At 49.4% G+C, this 18,582-nt stretch overlaps 1 protein-coding gene across 2 annotated transcripts in view; it reads right to left on the bottom strand.

Moving 5' to 3' along the window:
- LOC149343229 (sodium-coupled monocarboxylate transporter 1-like) overlaps positions 1-18,582 on the bottom strand; it is a 47,969-nt gene that overhangs the window by 9,633 nt on the left and 19,754 nt on the right. For both annotated transcript variants that reach the window (XM_089545776.1, XM_089545779.1), the window contains exons 9-16: positions 15,474-15,562; positions 15,261-15,373; positions 14,388-14,455; positions 13,797-13,883; positions 13,004-13,176; positions 12,833-12,930; positions 11,385-11,503; positions 10,074-10,266 (exon numbers count right to left, since the gene is read on the bottom strand). In XM_089545776.1, the coding sequence (XP_089401902.1) occupies positions 10,074-10,266; positions 11,385-11,503; positions 12,833-12,930; positions 13,004-13,176; positions 13,797-13,883; positions 14,388-14,455; positions 15,261-15,373; positions 15,474-15,562 (940 nt within the window). The remainder of the gene's footprint in view (positions 1-10,073; positions 10,267-11,384; positions 11,504-12,832; positions 12,931-13,003; positions 13,177-13,796; positions 13,884-14,387; positions 14,456-15,260; positions 15,374-15,473; positions 15,563-18,582) is intronic.

Below are 18,582 nucleotides of genomic sequence, written 5' to 3'. Positions count from 1 at the left end.
GTTCTTGCGGACATAAAGCGAAAGCAAGGCGAATAGGAAGTTTTAATCGAATATCTGTGGGAAGATATCAGACTAATGTGAGGCAAAGAGTGGCTCTTATACTGGGGGATATGAACCTTCACATAGAAGAACTAGATGGGCCACCGCGGTGGCTGAGCGGTTATGGTGCTCGGCTGCTGACCCGAAACACGCGGGTTCGATCCCGGCCGCGGCGGCTAGAATTTCTTTGGAGGAGAAATTCTAGAGGCCCGTGTACTGTGCCATGTCAGTGCACGTTAAAGAACTCCAGGTTGGCGGAATTTCCGGAGACCTCCACTACGGCGTCCCTCATAGCCTTAGTCGCTTTGGGACGTTAAACCCCATAAAACCAACCAACCTACCAGAAGAACTAGATGGATAGCTACACTGCACCGGAATAATTATGTTGACCATGCGTGAGAAAAATGACATTCTTATAGTAAATAGGGAAGTGAAATGTGACGACGTAATTACTTGGGAATCAGGCGCTTCCAACTCCAACCTTGACTATCGCATATTGACGGGAGATCTATATGACAGGATGAATGTAATGAAAATAGACGGGGAAGGAATAAATAGCATTGGCCGCAACCACAAGAGGCAAATCGTAATGCTTGGGCACCAACGAAAGGATGAAGCTCATGCACGAAAACCTAAGAAGCAGCACGGAATTCGGTATATGAATGACCGTCATTTGATGGGCGTATCACAAGTGGTAGAAAAGTGTATTATAAAAGTCTCCAACATATCGTGGACGAATGATGAATTTCTAAAGGTAATTAAGATATAGATAGAGACTTGGTACTTGAAAAAAACCAGTTGAGGAGCAAAAAGAGACCCCAAAAAACAGATCCAAAAAAGACCTAGAAGACTGCTCTGCGATGCCTAGCTGCATGTACACAGCATGTATTCCATGCGCGGTAGCGTGGAAGTACAGTCTTTGTCAAAAGTTTAGAGCCCAGGGGGTTTGCTTCTAAGCCTCGCAGTGGGACTCCTGAAGCATTCGTGGAAGCCCTACCCATTGGAGGAGGCAGGACCAGAAATCTTTTTACCTTCAGCAAATTTGGAGCGCTGTAGATGCATTACGAACCGGACAGTGTGGCTCAGAAGCAAACCCCCTGGGCTCCAAACTTTTGACAAAGGCTGTACGTTATTCCGTGCCTCCTTGTCAACTGCACAGCACTTTAACGTTGTTCCTCAGTACAACGGCGTTCACTGACCACTCTTTCCTATCCCCCCCCCCCCCTCCCCCGTCATCGCCGTCTGTCAGATTCGTCAATATCATCATCGTCGTAGTCATCACGAGGCAGAGCAAAGGTCTTTCCCATTGATCTCCGTGCAATTAATCCGGTACTGTGCCTACTACGGTGACCCTATCCCCGCCACCTTCCTAATCACTTCTTCCCACTTGTTGCTCTTCAACCTCCCCTGGTTTCGTTTTGCTTCTCACAGAATTCCGTCCGTTACCCTAAGCGAGCCTCGAATATCACTGCTCTTCACTCACGTCCCACCCAAGTTGATTTAAAGTCTTTGATTTTAGCTAGGGTATCATTAACTCGCGCATATTCTCTAATCCACATTGCTCTCATTCTGCCTCTCAGCTGCCCCCCCCCCCCCCCATCACACCAGTTCTTCTTCCTCTGGAGTGCTGCACTGTCGTCAGCTGAATTTCAACCGCCTTAGCTTGCCTGTCGCTCTAACACTACCCCATTTTCCTCACGAAACAGGCGCGATTGGTTTGTACCTGCACTACACTGTCAAAATGGGTAACGAACGCCGGTGAACGGCCGGGTACATTCAAGCGGTGCGTTTCAATATTAGGCAGTTTCGACATCGGAAAAGGTCGTGGCTGTGCGAAGAACACAAACGCCAGGCGACACTGCGTTCGTTGTCCGCCTGCTGAAAGCCCAACCCTGATGCAATCTTCCGGTGTTATTCAGACGGAAACCGGTAAGCGACGAAGGACGCGAGCTTCATGGCTGCAGGTTGTTTGTTACCTTGCCTATGAAGAATTTCCGCTGCGCAGTGCGCAAAGCGCTGATCTCAATAACAGATCGCGTGTGTGTACGTAACATATATGGATGTGTTTAGGTGAGAACCCTAATCGAGGTCCCAAGACCATTGTTTGTTTTCAGTGAAATTTTTATATCTGATGAGAAAATGTAGCGACACAAAGGAATGCCGCTTTGTTTTTCAAGAAACGCAGCCCTTTTTTTTTCGAAAAAGTTGTATATCACAAGAGGTGCGAAACGTCGCTTTTGCGATTTCGCGAAATCACTATTTTGAATACCCTCAGTAAAGGTGCCCGGGTGCAGTGCGAGTTCAGTGCACATTAAATATCCCCAGGTGGTCTAAATTATTCCGGAGCCCTACACTATGACACGTCTTTATCTCTTTCTTACCTTCTTCCCTTCCCTTACGGCGCGGTTTGGGTGTCCACCGAGGTGTGAGACAATTACTGTGCCATTTCTTTTCCTCTAAAACCAACTTTCATTTTATCCCCGCAGAAACAAAAAAAAATTGGGGGAACCTGACTATTTTCAGCAGTTGTATGCAAACTTGTATATAGTTGTATACTTTGGCTATTTTTCGGGTCAAAAATTCGCAAACATTGTTGAAAAAGTAACACATTCCAATAGCGGCCCTTTTAGGACATTACTGGGGCAACAAGCAGTGGCAATTTTCTCAGTACTGTCTGTCATGTTGAAGACCGCACCGTTGAAGAAAGTCTTCAATGGCAGGCGGCTCGTTTGGAAGCGACGGGTAACCCTAAGCATATGATTGTTTCCGTTGCCGAGGGCCTGCATCGCAGACGGAAATCAGTCTCTCGCATGAGTGACAAGCAGAGAGCATAAAATAAGAGAAAATAAAAAAAGAAGAGAAAAAGAGAAGGTAGCAGTCATCCCTTACGCACAATCTCAAGAAAGTGGGGCAACGTTCTGGCGTTAGTCTTTATCACCATGCCAAAGAAGCTCGTGAGTCTGGACAGGTTAAGTTCGCCAACGCGTACGCGAAACCGGTTCGCACTATAAAACACAGGTATGCCTTTGTATCTTGCCAGAGGGGCGTCGTATACGAAATTCCACTGTCATGTGGAAGGCGCTATATCGGCCATACTGGAAGGTGCTTGAACGCCAGGCTGCAGGAACACACTGAGAAAGTCAGCAGCATTGCCACTGACGCATAGCAAGCTGCCTACTCTAAAAGGTGTGGCCCTGAAACACCGTGCCATCCTCTGCTTGATCAAACGATTTCTTTGTATAACCACTGCAGCAGCCTGACCACAGAAGTTGTCGGAGCTTAACTGATAGCACAGGCAGATGATGATTGTATCAGCGCCGGTGGCACGTCGTTTTGGTCCTTTCCTTCTGGATATCTAAAAAAAGAAATATCGGCCTGGTTCAAGAGGTAGCGCGCAGGGAAATTAAGACACATATGTGACGTTGTTGTCGTGCGTCGAATTGCGGTTTCACAAACTACATCCTTCTGTAACTATCAACCGTTTAGCTCGGCAAGTACACGCTCCGATAGTTTATGGTTTAGGGGGCTTTGCCGTTCCCATGCTACTCAGGCTGAGGTACACCGTAGTTAAGGGCTCCAGAAATTTCGACCCCCTAGGGTTCTTTAACGTGCACTGACGTCGCACAGTGCACGTTAAAGAACCCCAGGTGGCCGATTCGAAAACAGCGCTGGCAACTTAAATGGCACAAATGCGAAAACCTCAATTCATCTTCATTTCGTTGAATTCACAATACAAACCTAGGGCTAAATTATGAAAATCCGCCTCCAAACATATTGCACTCCGTATGGTACGGTTAAGGGCAAACGTTTTGCGAGGTGCAGGTTCATGAAAAAATTATGTATATTGTTAAGGTTCTATTCACAAATGCTATTTACAAGACAGGTCGACCAAAGCCTGGTGCGCCAGCGGCAGGATACTGTACTTCCTCTTTTTCTTCCAGCGTGCGCACATCTTCATTGTTCCTCAGGGCCCATGCTTAGCACGTGACATTTCCCCGTTCGCAGAAGAAGCCCTCTGGGCCAGTCAATCGATCTGGGTCCCGAGAGTGGAAGGGCTTTAGCCGTGCGACATGCACGACTTGGGTTTTCCTTGAGTGGCGTCCTTGCGTAGATTGGGGAGAGACGACATAGTTGAGGTCGTTGAGGCGAGCAACAACGATGAATGGGCCTGTGTAGTGGGACAGCAGCTTTTGTGATAAACCACGTTTGCGTAAAGGCGTCCACAACAGTACAACGTCACCGGGAAGGTAGCACACATCCTTGCGCCGGCGGTCATAACGCTGCTTAGAGTGATCCTGCGATGCTAAGGTGCGTATCCGGGCAATCCGACGGCCTTCTTCAGCGCGACATAGTGTGTTGGCAATAGAAGGCTCGGTGTCGAGAGAGAAAGGTAAGATACTGTCGACGGAGCTTCGAGGCGGACGGACATAAAGAAGTAGGAACGGGCTGTAACCAGTTATTTCATGCCTCGACGTGTTATAGGCGTATGTAATGAAGGGAAGCACATCGTCCAAGTTCTTATGGCGGGAATCGACATACATGGCAAGCATGTTCGTCCGATTGGTACGTTCAACCAGCCCATTTGTCTGGGGGTGGTACGGCGTCGAGTGGCGAAAATGGCATGAACAAAGACGCAGAAGCTCTTCCTCAACGTCTGCCATAAACTGGCGACCACGGTCACTGATAACAACTCGAGGAGGTCCATGCCGGAGGATGATAGCATGAAAAAGAAAGAGCGAGACTTCAGCAGCGGTGGCGCACGGTAGGGTGGCGGTTTCGCAGTAACGGGTGAGGTGATCAACGCACACGATGACCCAGCGGTTACCGTTGGACGAGCGGGGAAACGGGCCGAGCAGATCGAGACCAACTTGTTCATATGGTGTGCTTAGAGGTGGCACAGGATGCAGGCGTCCATGGGAAGAAGTGCTGGGAAGCCTGAACCGTTGACACTGCACGCAGGTGGCCACGCAGCGCTCAACCATGCGACGCATTTTTGTCCAGTAAAAACGTTCTTTAATGCGGTTAAGGGTCCTGGCAAACCTGAAGCACCCAGCCGTGACGTCATCGTGCATTGCGTGCAGAACAGAGGAATACAGAGTAGCCGGAACGACGAGGAGAAAGCGCGCACCTCCAGGCGAGTAATTCGTTCTGTAGAGTAAACCGTCGCTAATGCAGAAAGGGCTTGCGGATGTCGGGTCACAGGCTTCGGCAAAAAGCGGCGCCAAGTGCTGATCCTTGCGTTGTTCCGTCTGGAAAGTGCCAAGATCTGGAAACTCTTGGGAAACGGCAGTGATATAGCCGTCGAAGTTTTCATCATCGGAAGTAGTAGCCGTGCGCGGCAGCCGCGAGAGGCAATCTGCGTCAGCGTGTTGGCGGCCACTTTTGTAAGACACTTTGAAGTTGAACTCTTGCAGGCGTAACGCCCAGCGGGCCAACCAACCGCAGAGGTCGCGTAGATTGACAAGCCAGCACAGAGAATGATGGTCTGTGACGACTGTAAAAGCACGTCCATAAAGGTACGAACGAAACCATTGTACGCCGAAAACGGCGAGACACTCTGGCTCTGTTACAGTGTAATTGCGTTTCGACTTGCTGAGGGTGCGACTTGCATAAGCGACAACGTGTTGACTGCCCTCATGACGTTGGATAAGCACAACACCCACGCCGATGCCGCTAGCGTCAGTGTGGAGTTCAGTGGGTGCTGTCGGGCAGAAAAGACGCAATATTGGTTTGGTTTATTGAAGTTTAACGTCCCAAAGCAACTGAGGCTATGAGAGACGCCGTAGTGAAGGGCTCCGGAAATTTCGACCATCTGGGGTTCTTTAACGTGCAATATTGGCCGCGAGGTAAGGAGAAACTTGAGCTGGCGAAACGCGGAGTCGCATATGGGAGTCCACTTCAAAGGAGTGTCTTTCTGCAGGAGACCGTAAGCGGGTAGGCTAAATCAGGAAACTTGGGAACGAAACGCCGAAAATATGAGCAAAGTTCTAGGAAACTCCTGAGCTCTTTCACTGATTTGGGCTCTTTGACACTGCTTACAGCTTCAACCTTCTGCGGGTCGGGCCTGACGCCATCCTTGTCAAAGAGATGGCCAAGCACAGTAATTTGGCGTTCACCGAAGCGACACTTCTTGGAGTTCCGCATGAGTCCCGCTCTGTCTATGTGGTCTAAGACAATGGCTAAGCGGCTGTTATGTTCGGCGAAGGTCCTTCAAAAAATAACATCATCATCCACATAACACATGCAAACTTGCCACTTCAGGCCACGTAAAAGCGTATCCATAAATCGTTCAAAAGTGGCAGGAGCGTTGCAAAGGCCGAATGGCATAACATTAAATTCATACAACCCGTCAGCTGTCACGAACGCCGTCTTCTCTGTGTCTTTCGGGTGCATCGGGATCTGCCAGTATCCGGACCGTAGATCCACCGAGGAAAAGTAGGAGGCTGAGTGGAGGCATTCAATGGCATCATCAACGCGTGGGAGCGGGTAAACAATCCTTCTTTGTGACAGTGTTAAGCCGGCTATAGTCGACACAAAATCGCCATGTGCCATCTTTCTTTTTGACAAGAATCACTGGAGCCGCCCACAGGCTTGAAGATTCCTGAATAATGCCGCGGTGCAAGATGTCACGGACTTGTTCATCGATTATCTCACGTTCGGAAGGCGAGACGCGGTATATCTTCTGTCGAATCGGTTGTGCAGATTCAGTATTGATCATGTGATGTGTACGGGAAGCTGGAATCGGCGGTGGTTGATCGCGACCGAAGTCAAACACGTCCGCATGCTTTATAAGCACGGCCACTAGTACCTGGCGGTCGCTAGTGGGTAGGGATTTGTTGACCATGGCTAGGAATTGAGAGTCGCTCAGACCGTGGCGTCGGGATAACACTCCTCGTAGCCAGTGTCGAAGCGGCCATCGTACTTCGGCTGCCGCAGGTGGCGTTGCGGACGATCTGGCGTACTGGGGCTGGGGCGGGTGATCCGGGGAGCGTCGCTGTAATCGATGCGAGTAGTACTGGTAGGGGAAACTCCAAGGGGAGGAGGGGTAGGCGGGAGCCGCCTGCAGAGAACAGCTCTCATACGGAACTTCACTGCGGCGCCCAAGATCGTGATGCCGGGAGAGTTCGTCACGCACGATTTGACGAATGACGTCAGGGAGAGTCGCAGCATTCACAGGCTCGTGAAAATCCACGCTGGCGGCGGTGGTGACGTTAGGCAGGCGGCCGAACTTGGGAGTAATTCGACGCAGCTTTAGAGCTTCAAAGGTGGGCGAGTCTTACTAATAAGAAAGTAGTAGACGTCCTCTGCGATGCCCTTAAGGAGATGGCCAACTCGATCTTTGTCGGACATACAGGGATTAACGACTATGCACAGCTTCAAGACCTCTTCTATGTATGTCGTGCAGGTCTCTCCAGGCACTTGCGCTCTCTGAAGCAAAGACTGCTCAGCGCATTTTCGTTTGGCAATGGTATCTCCGAAGCAGCTGCGGAGCTCTTCCACGAAGCGGTGCCAACTCGTCATCGACGCCCGATGGTTTTCAAACCAAGTTGGCGCGGTGCCATCGAGAAAGAAAACATTGGCCAGCTGAAGAGTGTCATCCCAGCGGTTGTATTTGCTCACCCGCTGGGAATTGGTGAGCCAATCATCCACGTCTTCGCCAGCCTTCCCGGAAAACGTCCGCGGCTCACGGTAGTGCTGCCAAGCGGGCGTTGCTGCGCCGGTCGGACGTGCTTTGTCTTTCTTGGGCATTAGCACGGGCAACGGTGGCAATCCGGCGATTCTTCGGCTGCAGCGACGTCGAGAGGGGTCCGTGGTGATCGACCTAGCACCTGCACCACACTGTTACAGGTTCAATTCACAAATGCTATTTACAAGACAGGTCGACCAAAGCCTGGCGCGCCAGTTGGTTGGTTGGTTGGCCTCAATTAGAATGGCTCTGTAAGGAGACAGCGCCACCCAGCGTCGTTTGTGAGGAGAAGAAGAAAAAGAACGAGGAGCGCGTGCGGAGGGGAACGCCGGGACAGGTAGAAGAGGATTACGTGGCAGATAAGAGAAGAGCGCGGTGGGCGACGGACGTGGACGAGTTCTGCTGGCTCCCCGAGTTCCGGGCTTGGGCCTCAGCCGCAGACGTCCGGGCCACCAGACCTGGACATCCATCGTCGAGAGCCTCAACCACCAGGCCCAGACGCCACTCTTCTCCGTACATCCGTCAGCTGCTCCACACAGGCCGCCTCTGGTGCCTACGTGGCCTTTCCGGGATACCAGACGTGGGAACCGTGCTGGGAGCCCACAGACGCTGACGCTGCGGTAGCGTTGCATCGACATTGGAACGCCCAGAGACTCCCTGACTGCCCGACACCCAGCCAGTCCTCCCCGCTCGTTGCTCGAATGAGAGACAAGTAGTGTGACTTTCCTTTTTGACTTTCTTTTTCCTGTATTTTTCGTAAGCACGTTGTTCTGTTCCCCCGTGTGTTTTTCCCGTGTGTTGTTTCGTTGCTCTCTGGTTCCTTTCCTTTTTTCACTCTCATACTGAAATTGGTTTCCTTTCCTATAAAAGCCGCCTCGTTTATTGTTTGCACTTTTGTGTTTGTGTAATATACAACCTGCAATCTCCCACAGTCCTCACAGACACATGCCCACTACGGGGGAGTGGCCATGACACAGGCGGTGAACTGTTGGAATGATTAGCAGTTTTAGAGGAAAAGGAGTAGCGGCAGGATACTGGACATCCTCTTTTTCTTCCAGCGTGCGCACATCTTCTTTGTTCCTCAGGGCCCATGCTTAGCACGTGACAATATTGCTCCATTATTTTGCAGTCAGGTAAGCTGGTATTCGTTCTAGCGGATAGAGCAAACATACCAACTCATGCTTCCATGCTTTTTCAATGAGCTAGTTTGCATCACCGTCATCCATTAAATCTTTCTCAAACACATTACAATATGCCCTTTTTGAGGCGAAAGCATTATATGGCTTGTGAGGCGAAAAATACGGCGTTGTCTACGCCAGACGGTCCGAAAATCTACATGACCTACATCATTAGGAAAGAAAGAGAACTAAAGTTTCTTCCAATGTCAGTTTCGAACCCAGATCGGCGCGAAGAGGTCAACTTCGCTGGCCTCATCAGAGCACTCCGCCATCACCACATTTTTTTCTTTCATAGTATTTATTCTACACGGTTATGTACAGAAAGAATATATATATTTATATACACACACACATAGCACGACACGCCGCGCACTAAATGGTCAGTCTCTCGCGCCGGGTTTGGGCATTGTCGTCTTCATCAACATCCATTCAGGTGGCTTTGCTGGCTACTGTATTAGAGCAGTGCACCGTCGTCGCAGCCGAACAGCCCAAGTGCATACTTTCGCATTCACAGCACATGTAGCCCTAAGTGCTATCCGCAATTTTTTCCTAACTTCCTTTAAGTTCTGGCACATTTCATCTATCAATTACTGAAATTTTTCTTTCTCTGATTGTTCTCAGCTTTATGACAGAGGGCAGAGGGCTAACTTAAGATGCGACGACGTTGGATCCACTAGCTCACTACGGAGTCGCCTATGGTCCCAAAACACAGCTTTCTCACATGGTCATTTTGCGCACCCGCGCCACTTTTCAGCCTCCCTCCCCCGCTCATTGGTTGGGAACAAACGCCAGTTTGTAGCGCGCATTATTTTCATCATCCTGACTGTGCCCCCTGCGGGGCAAAGGCCTCTCTTATGTCTCTCCAATTAGCCCTGTACTTTGTCAGCTGTGGCCACTGTATCCTGCGGAGCGCGCATGCGCAGTCCGTATTGGCGACAGGTGCAATGTGCAGCTGCAAGCGTGCGTCTGACACCCCGCACGCGCCCATGGTATTTTGCGGAAGCGCATCGCACCTACGTCGTTCACACGTTCGTCTTTCAAAACCAGTTTTCTGGGCAGCAGATGAATTTTCGCGCTCTCACCAGGGGGCGGTACATCTCGTCAAAAATTCGGATCGCTGTTAAATTATAATGCCTGCACGGGGTGCTATAAGTGCGTAAAGTACTGACTAGGTGAACGCAGAGGTTCGACCGGTGGAAACGGTTGGCCAGGATAAAGCTGCTCCGTCAGCGCCTGGATGTGTGACACGTTCAGGCCAAGGATCTTGGAGTCGCGTTCGATAGGCAGGGCGGCAATCATGACGTTGGTCTGCGGCCAGCTTCTGCGCTGGCTCAGGCTCGGCCGTGGCGTATCCGGTCCCAACTGCGAGCGCGCCAGGAGAGGACAGAAACATTACAGCACCGCGGAGCATGAAAAAATAGAAAGTTAACACAGTCTGGTATTAACGTTTCATAAGCTGACAAGACACCATCACTCAACGAGCAGTTAATTCCCTGCAGCAGTGACAAGGCGCCGCTCCTGTGCCGCATTTCTCTCCATTGACAGACCGACGTACAATACAGTGCCATTTCTGAATGCGAACAGCGCCATTTAATTAGACTAGCCAGAAGCAGAGGCTGAGGAGGGTGGAAAGAATGCAGTGCAACAACCTGAGCTTCAATCTCTCAAGTTCTGCACGCATACCCAACAATTCTGGACAAAAGCATTTTTGAACAGGGAAGAGTTTACGAACCTATTTTTTTTTTCATATATTGTAAGACTTCACTATAACAATCAATATATTCGTACAACTCCCGTCGGCGGTATTCCATTTTTTTTTTTGCTATTAACGTTTTTTGCTGTAGCCAAAAACGTTCGTTTTTGGTTTTTTATGACAGTCTTAACCAGTCGATGCGAGCAATGGAAACACTACAAACAAAATATTTTGGTACATACGGAAGAATGGACCATTATCTTCAATATTTTCATATCAGTAACTTGCAGTTTTTCATAATTCATCATTTTTTTCCCAAAATGTTATACATGGAAACACGCAGGGAGCTTTTGAATTTCATTTCGTTTTTTATTCTTGCACTGGAACTGCTTTTAGCAGTTCCAGTGCATTGACAAGCACAATATTAGCTGTACATCAGCGCTTGTGTTGTGCTCTGCGTGGCTCTGTTCCTCCAGACTAACGCTCTTTGCTTGCAGTTAGGCACCAACTATCATTTGTTGACCTCACCCCCTTCCTTCTGGATCGTCATGGAGCCAGAGGCAGGAATGCCTTCAATGTAATTTTCACAAGGTTAGCGCACCTTACAGTGCTATCGCTGCAAAGGTAGCGTGAAAACAACGACCCCAAATTTCGAGTGGGCCGAGCATTAGCTGAGATGACGCCGCCTGCTTGCTCTCTCTCTCTCTCTCTCCCTATAGGGGACTGCCAAGTAAACAAAGATAAGATGTAAAGAGAGCGCCATCTAAAGAAGCCCTGGCACACTTACATAGTTCTTCCCCAAGTTGAATCTAAATGGCCTCCTGTATCTGTCTGGCAGGTACGGAAACAGGATGTCCACTATTGGGCAAATCAGCTTGGGGTTCATGGTCTTCGGATCATTCGCAGCTGCAAAAGAAGAGCAGAAAAAGAGCAGGGTGTGAGCGGTGACATGAGAGCGCCATTGTTGTCTCAACGTAAACAAACAAGCAACCAACGCTGACACTGTAAAAAATCGGCAGATGTATGCATTACGTTGTGACTAGTTAGAGCGATGGAGTGGCATTGTTGGAGTCCAAGTATTGTAATTAAAGATCCACAGAATGCAATAAGATGTTAATGAAACGCTATTCATTTTTTACTTTTCCATCTTAGTCTAACAATAGCTTGAAGTGAGACCCTGAGGGTGCCACGGAACTGAACATGAGCACACATAATTTGAAATGAGCTCTCAACCGTACCTTACGGATACTGTTGGGTGTTACTGCTTTAGATACAAGCGCGCTAAGTAATAATCTATTAGTTTCTGTGCATTTAAACCTAGCACTAAAACAGTAACAGGAAGTAAAGATAAAACGACAGATTTCAAATTCACTTTGACACCTCTCTCAAATGCGTAATGGTCGCTCCACAAGATGCGTAAGCTCATTCCCATTCAGTCAATCTTCAGAAAGTGCTCAGCTTTAACTTAATTTTGAGGCGAAGCGAAACGGATGACAAAATTTGACAGGTTAGGGTTAGGTTAAATGCATGTATGCTGCTGCAAGGTTCGGTCCCTTTTCCTGCTGGATCGGCTAAAACAAACGCCTTTGTCTCCTGCTTCGAGCAGTAGGAGCCCTTCTCAGCAGAGAACGCCAGCACGCTGAGAAGCCCTTACTCCGGAAGTTACTAATCGATGACGCCCGCGTGGTGCTCGGGAAGAGCTTTGAATACTCGAAATTAGCGAAGAAATATGTGCCGTTGTAGCGAACGCCCTGTAGTAGAGACGGTGTAATGGCATGATTAAACTAGTGGCACGACTCCAGATGTACTTGAGTCGAAAGGAAATATGAGCCACTTCGAGTGCGTGAACGCAGTCTCGCATGCCTTATGCACTGTGCAGGATGGTCGTCTTGACTGCCAAGGATCTCGTACCATGAAAACCTGACCGCACAACTACGGTAACTCATGCTGCGTGCAGTGATTACCCTCTGTACTTCTGATGAGGACTGAACAAAAGCAGCGGATCCCAGGATCTACAACTATGTGCTGAGGCTTCTTCTCAAGGAAGCATCAGGGGAGACTATGTGCTTCGCTAACCATGTATGTTTGCTAACAGGCCTCTGTTAAGGCTCCGAAATGAAGATTTAAAGTCGAGAACGTGGTCGCATTGAAAACATCTAGTGCAGAGCTGTCCTTGGAAACACTCCGCGCGTCTTGCACGGGTGGAGGCCTACGCGGCAACGCCAGCTTACTCACTTGCATAAAAGCTGGCGGGAATTCCGACTGCGAAGCAGACGAGGAAGGCCACCATCGTCTGCCACAGGTAGGACAGCGCGTAGATGCCTTCGGGCTCGCTAGAAAATAATATTGCAAAGGACATGTCAAATCCTCGGTCACGCTCTGTCTGCGTTGCTGAGCGGCACTTACTCGACCAGGACAGGGTCCACGTAAGGCTTAGAGCTGTTGGTGACGTTTCGGTAGAGAGCTGGGCAGCCGTCCACCGAGAGCGGCGGCGACGGGTAGACCACCGGGTTTACCAGGCTTCCTATGCAGATCCACAAGGCGATGCCCAAGGATACCAGCAGCCCCAACATTGCGCCCTGTGCGCGGTGAGCAAAAAGTCACGGGCCGGTACGTGAGCCACTACCGAACGTCCCAGACAGGTAATACGGGCGCTTCAAAAAATGGAATTCATAAGCTGCAATTGTGTGTGTGTGTGTGTGTGTGTGTGTGTGTGTGTGTGTGTGTGTGTGTGTGTGTGTGTGTGTGTGTGTGTGTGTGTGTGTGTGTGTGTGTGTGTGTGTGTGTGTGTGTGTGTGTGTGTGTGTGTGTGTGTGTGTGTGTGTGTGTGTGCGTGTGCGTGTGCGTGTGCGTGTGTGTGTGTGTTCGCGTGTGTGTGTGTGTGTGTGCGCGCGCGCTCGCGCGAATGGGTCAGTGAATGGTAACCAAATGCGTAAACATGCTAATCAGGATGCTCATGCTAGAATTAAACCTGCAAAGGTGTTTTCTCAGCAAGTTTGATTGATTGATTGATTGATTGATTGATTGATTGATTGATTGATTGATTGATTGATTGATTGATTGATTGATTGATTGATTGATTGATTGATTGATTGATTGATTGATTGATTCGATAATGCATTCCTTCATTCAAACATGGAGAACCATGCCTATCGAACACCAAAAACCCCCTAGATGGCAAACCAGACGGAAATATCACCTTCGATGAGACGTGAGGGATGAACATGCCCATGGAGAACAGGCCGAGCAGGGGTCCTCCAATGCAGCTGTTGATCGCCGACTGCGCCTGCATAGAGCGGTGGGATGTCGGTCGGTAAACATCGGTACTATATTTTGCATGCATCTTACGAGTAGTAAAAAATTCATGCGGGGCAGAGGGAACTGTGAGCTCTGCTCAGTGATTTTCCTCCCTAGAACGAGGGGGTGTACACGCCCTCTTGTTTTTTGAAGGCACCTCTTTAATTCGTAACTTTTTATTTTACACACGACGGAGAATTTTTATCATGTTTGTCATGAGGACTGGAGTAATAAACTCCGTTAGTCCGACGCGACACATCAACACAAATTGAAACTTAAGTTTAACTACCGCTTCTTCTATATCCTCAACGCACCCCTGCCCCCCCCTGCCCCCCCCCCCCCGCCCCCCCACTTTACACAACCCCCCATAATTTCAATTCCTGAGGAAAACCCCTGTTCAGCTGAACAGCCATTGCTCTTTTTTTTTCAGGTACTCCATCAAGTTTTCAGGTGCGAATGCTGGCAAGTTTTCAGGATTAAATGAAGGCAGTACCGCAAGAACGTCTCCCAAGTTCATAGCCACGGCTACCAGTGCGATGGACAACGCTCCGAAGAACACACCTGCAAGAGAAAGCGAGAACGTTTGTATTACATCATCTAGCCTGGTGTGGATAATATAGAATTGTCGAAGCAGCATGCTTGAGCCAGGGCTTTCTGTTACGTATGGAGATTCCGAGGGGGTAGAAAAAGCTCGCAGGGACACCTAATTCCATTATGTGTTGGCAATACGATAACATAAGTAGCTGTTGATGGCTTTACCGGCAGTTACGTCTCTTCCGCATTGGAATTGTCACTTCTCTCCAGCCAGTGGGAATGATCCCGTCTGGTGACGGTACTTCTTTCCAGAAAAAGGGTGAATTTCATGGGCGACGAAGCATTTTGGCCCCATGAGGCTTCCAATGTCATCGCAATGATAAGGCAGTAAAGCTAGGTGGAATTTTTATTCCTTTTTCTCTCCACACTTTCTTAACACGTCTCCTTCATTAAGGTGGCGAACCCTTAGCAAGAACTGTCTCAGAACAGGTAAGAAAACTTTTGATGTCGTCAGTGAGGTGCGTGCTAATCATAAATCTGACAGAATTATTTATAAAATAAAACGAATGAAAGGCTGACTACAAGTGCCTTCTGTAACCAATATTTTTCGTTCGTCCATAACGTATGCGTAAAAAAAAACTAAGCTCTCTCAACATTTGGAATCTTTGAGCGGTCACTGCAACGCTTAGATACAAGCCGCTAAAAATCTTTTAGGGCTTTCAAAAGGCACGAAACTAAGGACAAGAAACAGATACACAAACATGCACATACTTCCTCTAAAACGGCCCACAAACTGAAGCATAATACGCGGACGTATGCGTCCCTAACTTACCGAGGCCAACCATGATGTGGGAACCAGTGGCTTCTTTAATGTCTGGCCTGAGGACAGCTATGACGTCCACGTAGAAAACCGTCGCCAGCGCGTTGATAGCGGATGACACCGAACTGCGATGTTCAATAATGAACGAATGTAGAGGAATTGCTGCGGTTGAGCAAAGCTTACGGTACCTACAGACATCCATTTCGTTTGAGATGCCGGTCTCACCTAAGTGAGGCCATGAAGATCCCGGTGACAAACACGCCAGCCACTCCAGTCTTGTGGGCCAGTACATCCATGACGAAGTACGGCAGCAGCTGCGACGAAGAGTGGAGACAGTAAGCTTGGCAGCCACGCTACAAAGCGCTCAGCGTTGTGAGCATTGAATTAGGGGTTACTTTAGAGTAATGTAGCTGCGATAGTAACGCTGTAACACAGGAAGCGGTACATATGTAAGCCATTCTAAGCGGTTGATGCGATTAAAAGCGGTATTAATAAAAAAAAATACCCAAAGCAAATGAACCGACCTTTCTTTTCTACAACTATGAAAGAAATGCTTAAAGTCTATAGACACCAAATTTTCGCTTTTGGGCTTTCCTATTTCAGACAATGCGTTGCACGTTGGTGTACATAGAGCATCCCGCCGTATGTGCCTACGACCGCTAAAAAAAATTATAATTAAATTTCTTCTTGACGCTGCTTCGGTTTCGGCTTCATCAACCGAGCGATGGCTGTCACATGAGGCACGAAAAAACGGTGATATAACTGCTGATACGTCGTTTGTTGTAATTGTAGCCCTTGAAGCGGGCTGATTTAAGTGCACTAGTGAGTTAACCCTATGTATTACGGTAAAGCTGCGTATCATGTAACTATGTATTATAACTACGCATCATCGCATACCCCGAAGTTGGAGATAATCCTTACAGAGCCCAGGAACGTCCCATCCTCGCTCCGGATCTAAAGGGCGCCTTCGCCAACGTTATGCACGACGCGTTTCTTGGCAGCTTGGCGGCTACAAATTGCGGGTACCGAGCATACCAATAGGTCCAGTCTTTCCTGCGCGACCCTACCGCCACTATTCAGTTCGGAGACGCCAGCCCGAACTTCATCCAGCTTCATGGGCGAGGTACTCTCGCTCCTGGTCTTCAACCTGCAATGGCGAGTCTCCCTGCCACTCTTAATGCCATCAACTGCACAAAGCTTGCCGTCTACTTGGACATTACCATAAGGATCACAACGGGCTCGGATGGGGACGTAGAGAGTGCGCTCCGGGAAGCAACGGACGCCACTGTATGCACACGCAGCGCATGGGTTTCACATTTTCCAGCGGGAGGTACTCCTGGTGCGCTCAAGCCCGTGCGACCCGCCACGCCTCACGATGTGCCTCAACAGACAACCTATCACCCACAAGGACAGGCTCCATGCCCTCAGACTCTACATCCAGCACAGCGGCAAAGAAGGCTTCACAATACAGTTGCTCCAGCACCAAATCCATGCGGTCAAAAACATGGCACGGCGCGTGTCCAACAGACGGCGCGGATTGAGAGGCCGACATATTTTGGCTTACCCAAACCTTAATCCATTCGCGCCTTACGTACCACCTCCAGTAACACAACCTCCCCAAAGAACAGCGTAAAATAGATGCGACTCTACGCGAGGCAACGAAAACCGCTCTATGGCTACCTATACGCACGTGCATGACGGCGCTTCTTTCTCTGCACGCACAACACGCTCGACGAAATGTTATACGCGCAGAGGCCAATCCAAATGCAGCGTCTGTGTTATATTCCGTAGGGCTGCGATGTTCTCGCGCACCTCGAATACGCGGCGCTAGAACTACCGTTTTCCAAACAGCATAACTTGCCCATGACGAGTGCTTCCAGGCCCAGAGACAGGCCAGACAGATATACCCCCTCTTCACAAACCCTAGACAAGTGGAAAGAACACGCCCTCCGCTGACTCAAAATAGACACTCTAGTAACACAACTTAAACTCCTGCAATGGTACCCTTCACTCTACAAACCAGAGTGCAGACACTGTGAAGAAATTCATTTTCGCATGGTGTTAGCATGCCAACTCAATCCCGCTGTTGTAAAACTTCCTAATCCCAAACCTAATATCGAGCTGTGGGAGGCTATCTTACACAGCGAGGACCTCCACCGGCAACGAGTACTGATTCGTAGGGCCCACGCTGCGGCGCGAACCACTGGTCTGCGGATTCGGCGGACCCGAGAATCGCCATGCATCCAATAAAGTTTTCTATCTATCAAGCAAACCCGGATTCGAGTCTCAACTTACCACGCAACATGCACCCAAACGGACATCAATCCAGAAGACAACTCTGTGAGCGCTGGATTCATAAGCGCTACGCGGCTGAGGAGACGGGCCCGAGTACGTGCTATGCACAAACGCATCCCTGCCGCCTGAGCATAGGGCAGGAACCACTGCGGTAGCTGCGACCGACGGCCCTCCGGTACTCATCCCTACCGAACTTCACATGAACACCACCCCGGACCTCGTGGAGCTCACCACCACAAGAGCTGTAAACGGTGCAGATCCTTACACACACTGGCAGTAATACATACGAGTCGTTTTTATTCATTACAGACACTCGAGAAGCTTACAGGCGGTTCAAACAAGGAAGGCTCGTTCACATTTCACGAGTAACGAGTCGTGCTGTTGGCACTTCTGCCTGCTGCATTTCTTTCTGCGCACGCACGCGCTCAGATGCGAGCAACGAAACCAGGTTGTCTCGGGAACAATTGGGGTTCCGGCCCATAGTACAGGGCATTTCTCATACGCAGAGTATTTATCTAGGGCCCCTTGAGGATAGGCGCATGCACCCCCTACCACACCGCGCATTGTCAAGATAGAGACCTGTCCTATGTCGGTAGCCGCCGATCGACAGAGACCTCCGCCTCGCCTGAAAACGGATATGCCCGTCACTCCACTGACCCCCTCCAACAAGCAATGCATGTTGAAACATGCGACGTGCGTTCTACCACATGGTCTATGAATGTGCCAGGACCTCCAATCCCCCTTCAACAACTCCTCAAGGGACTCTCGGGACCTGCGACTATCGGTCCCCTTGCTCGGCCACCAGCTTCTGCTGGCCCACCGTGCGCAAGAAACGGCAGCCAGCGTTCTTTATCTTTATCTTTTTCATTTTTTTTTAATTCCTCAATAAATTTCCCCTCTCTATCTCGCTCTCTCCCCACACTCGCTCCCCACAGCACAAAAGCCAGCTGCCTGGAGGGTCGTGAAAAGATCTGTATGGTACAAGCCTAGAAAAACATGGATGCTGTTTACTCATACTCAAGTGACCATTAAGCTAGAC

The sequence above is a fragment of the Amblyomma mixtum genome, chromosome 5 (genome assembly GCF_055824585.1).
Source record: "Amblyomma mixtum isolate Tamu chromosome 5, ASM5582458v1, whole genome shotgun sequence".
Lineage (NCBI taxonomy): Eukaryota > Metazoa > Arthropoda > Arachnida > Ixodida > Ixodidae > Amblyomma > Amblyomma mixtum.
This window is presented reverse-complemented; position numbering and strand designations above follow the sequence as displayed.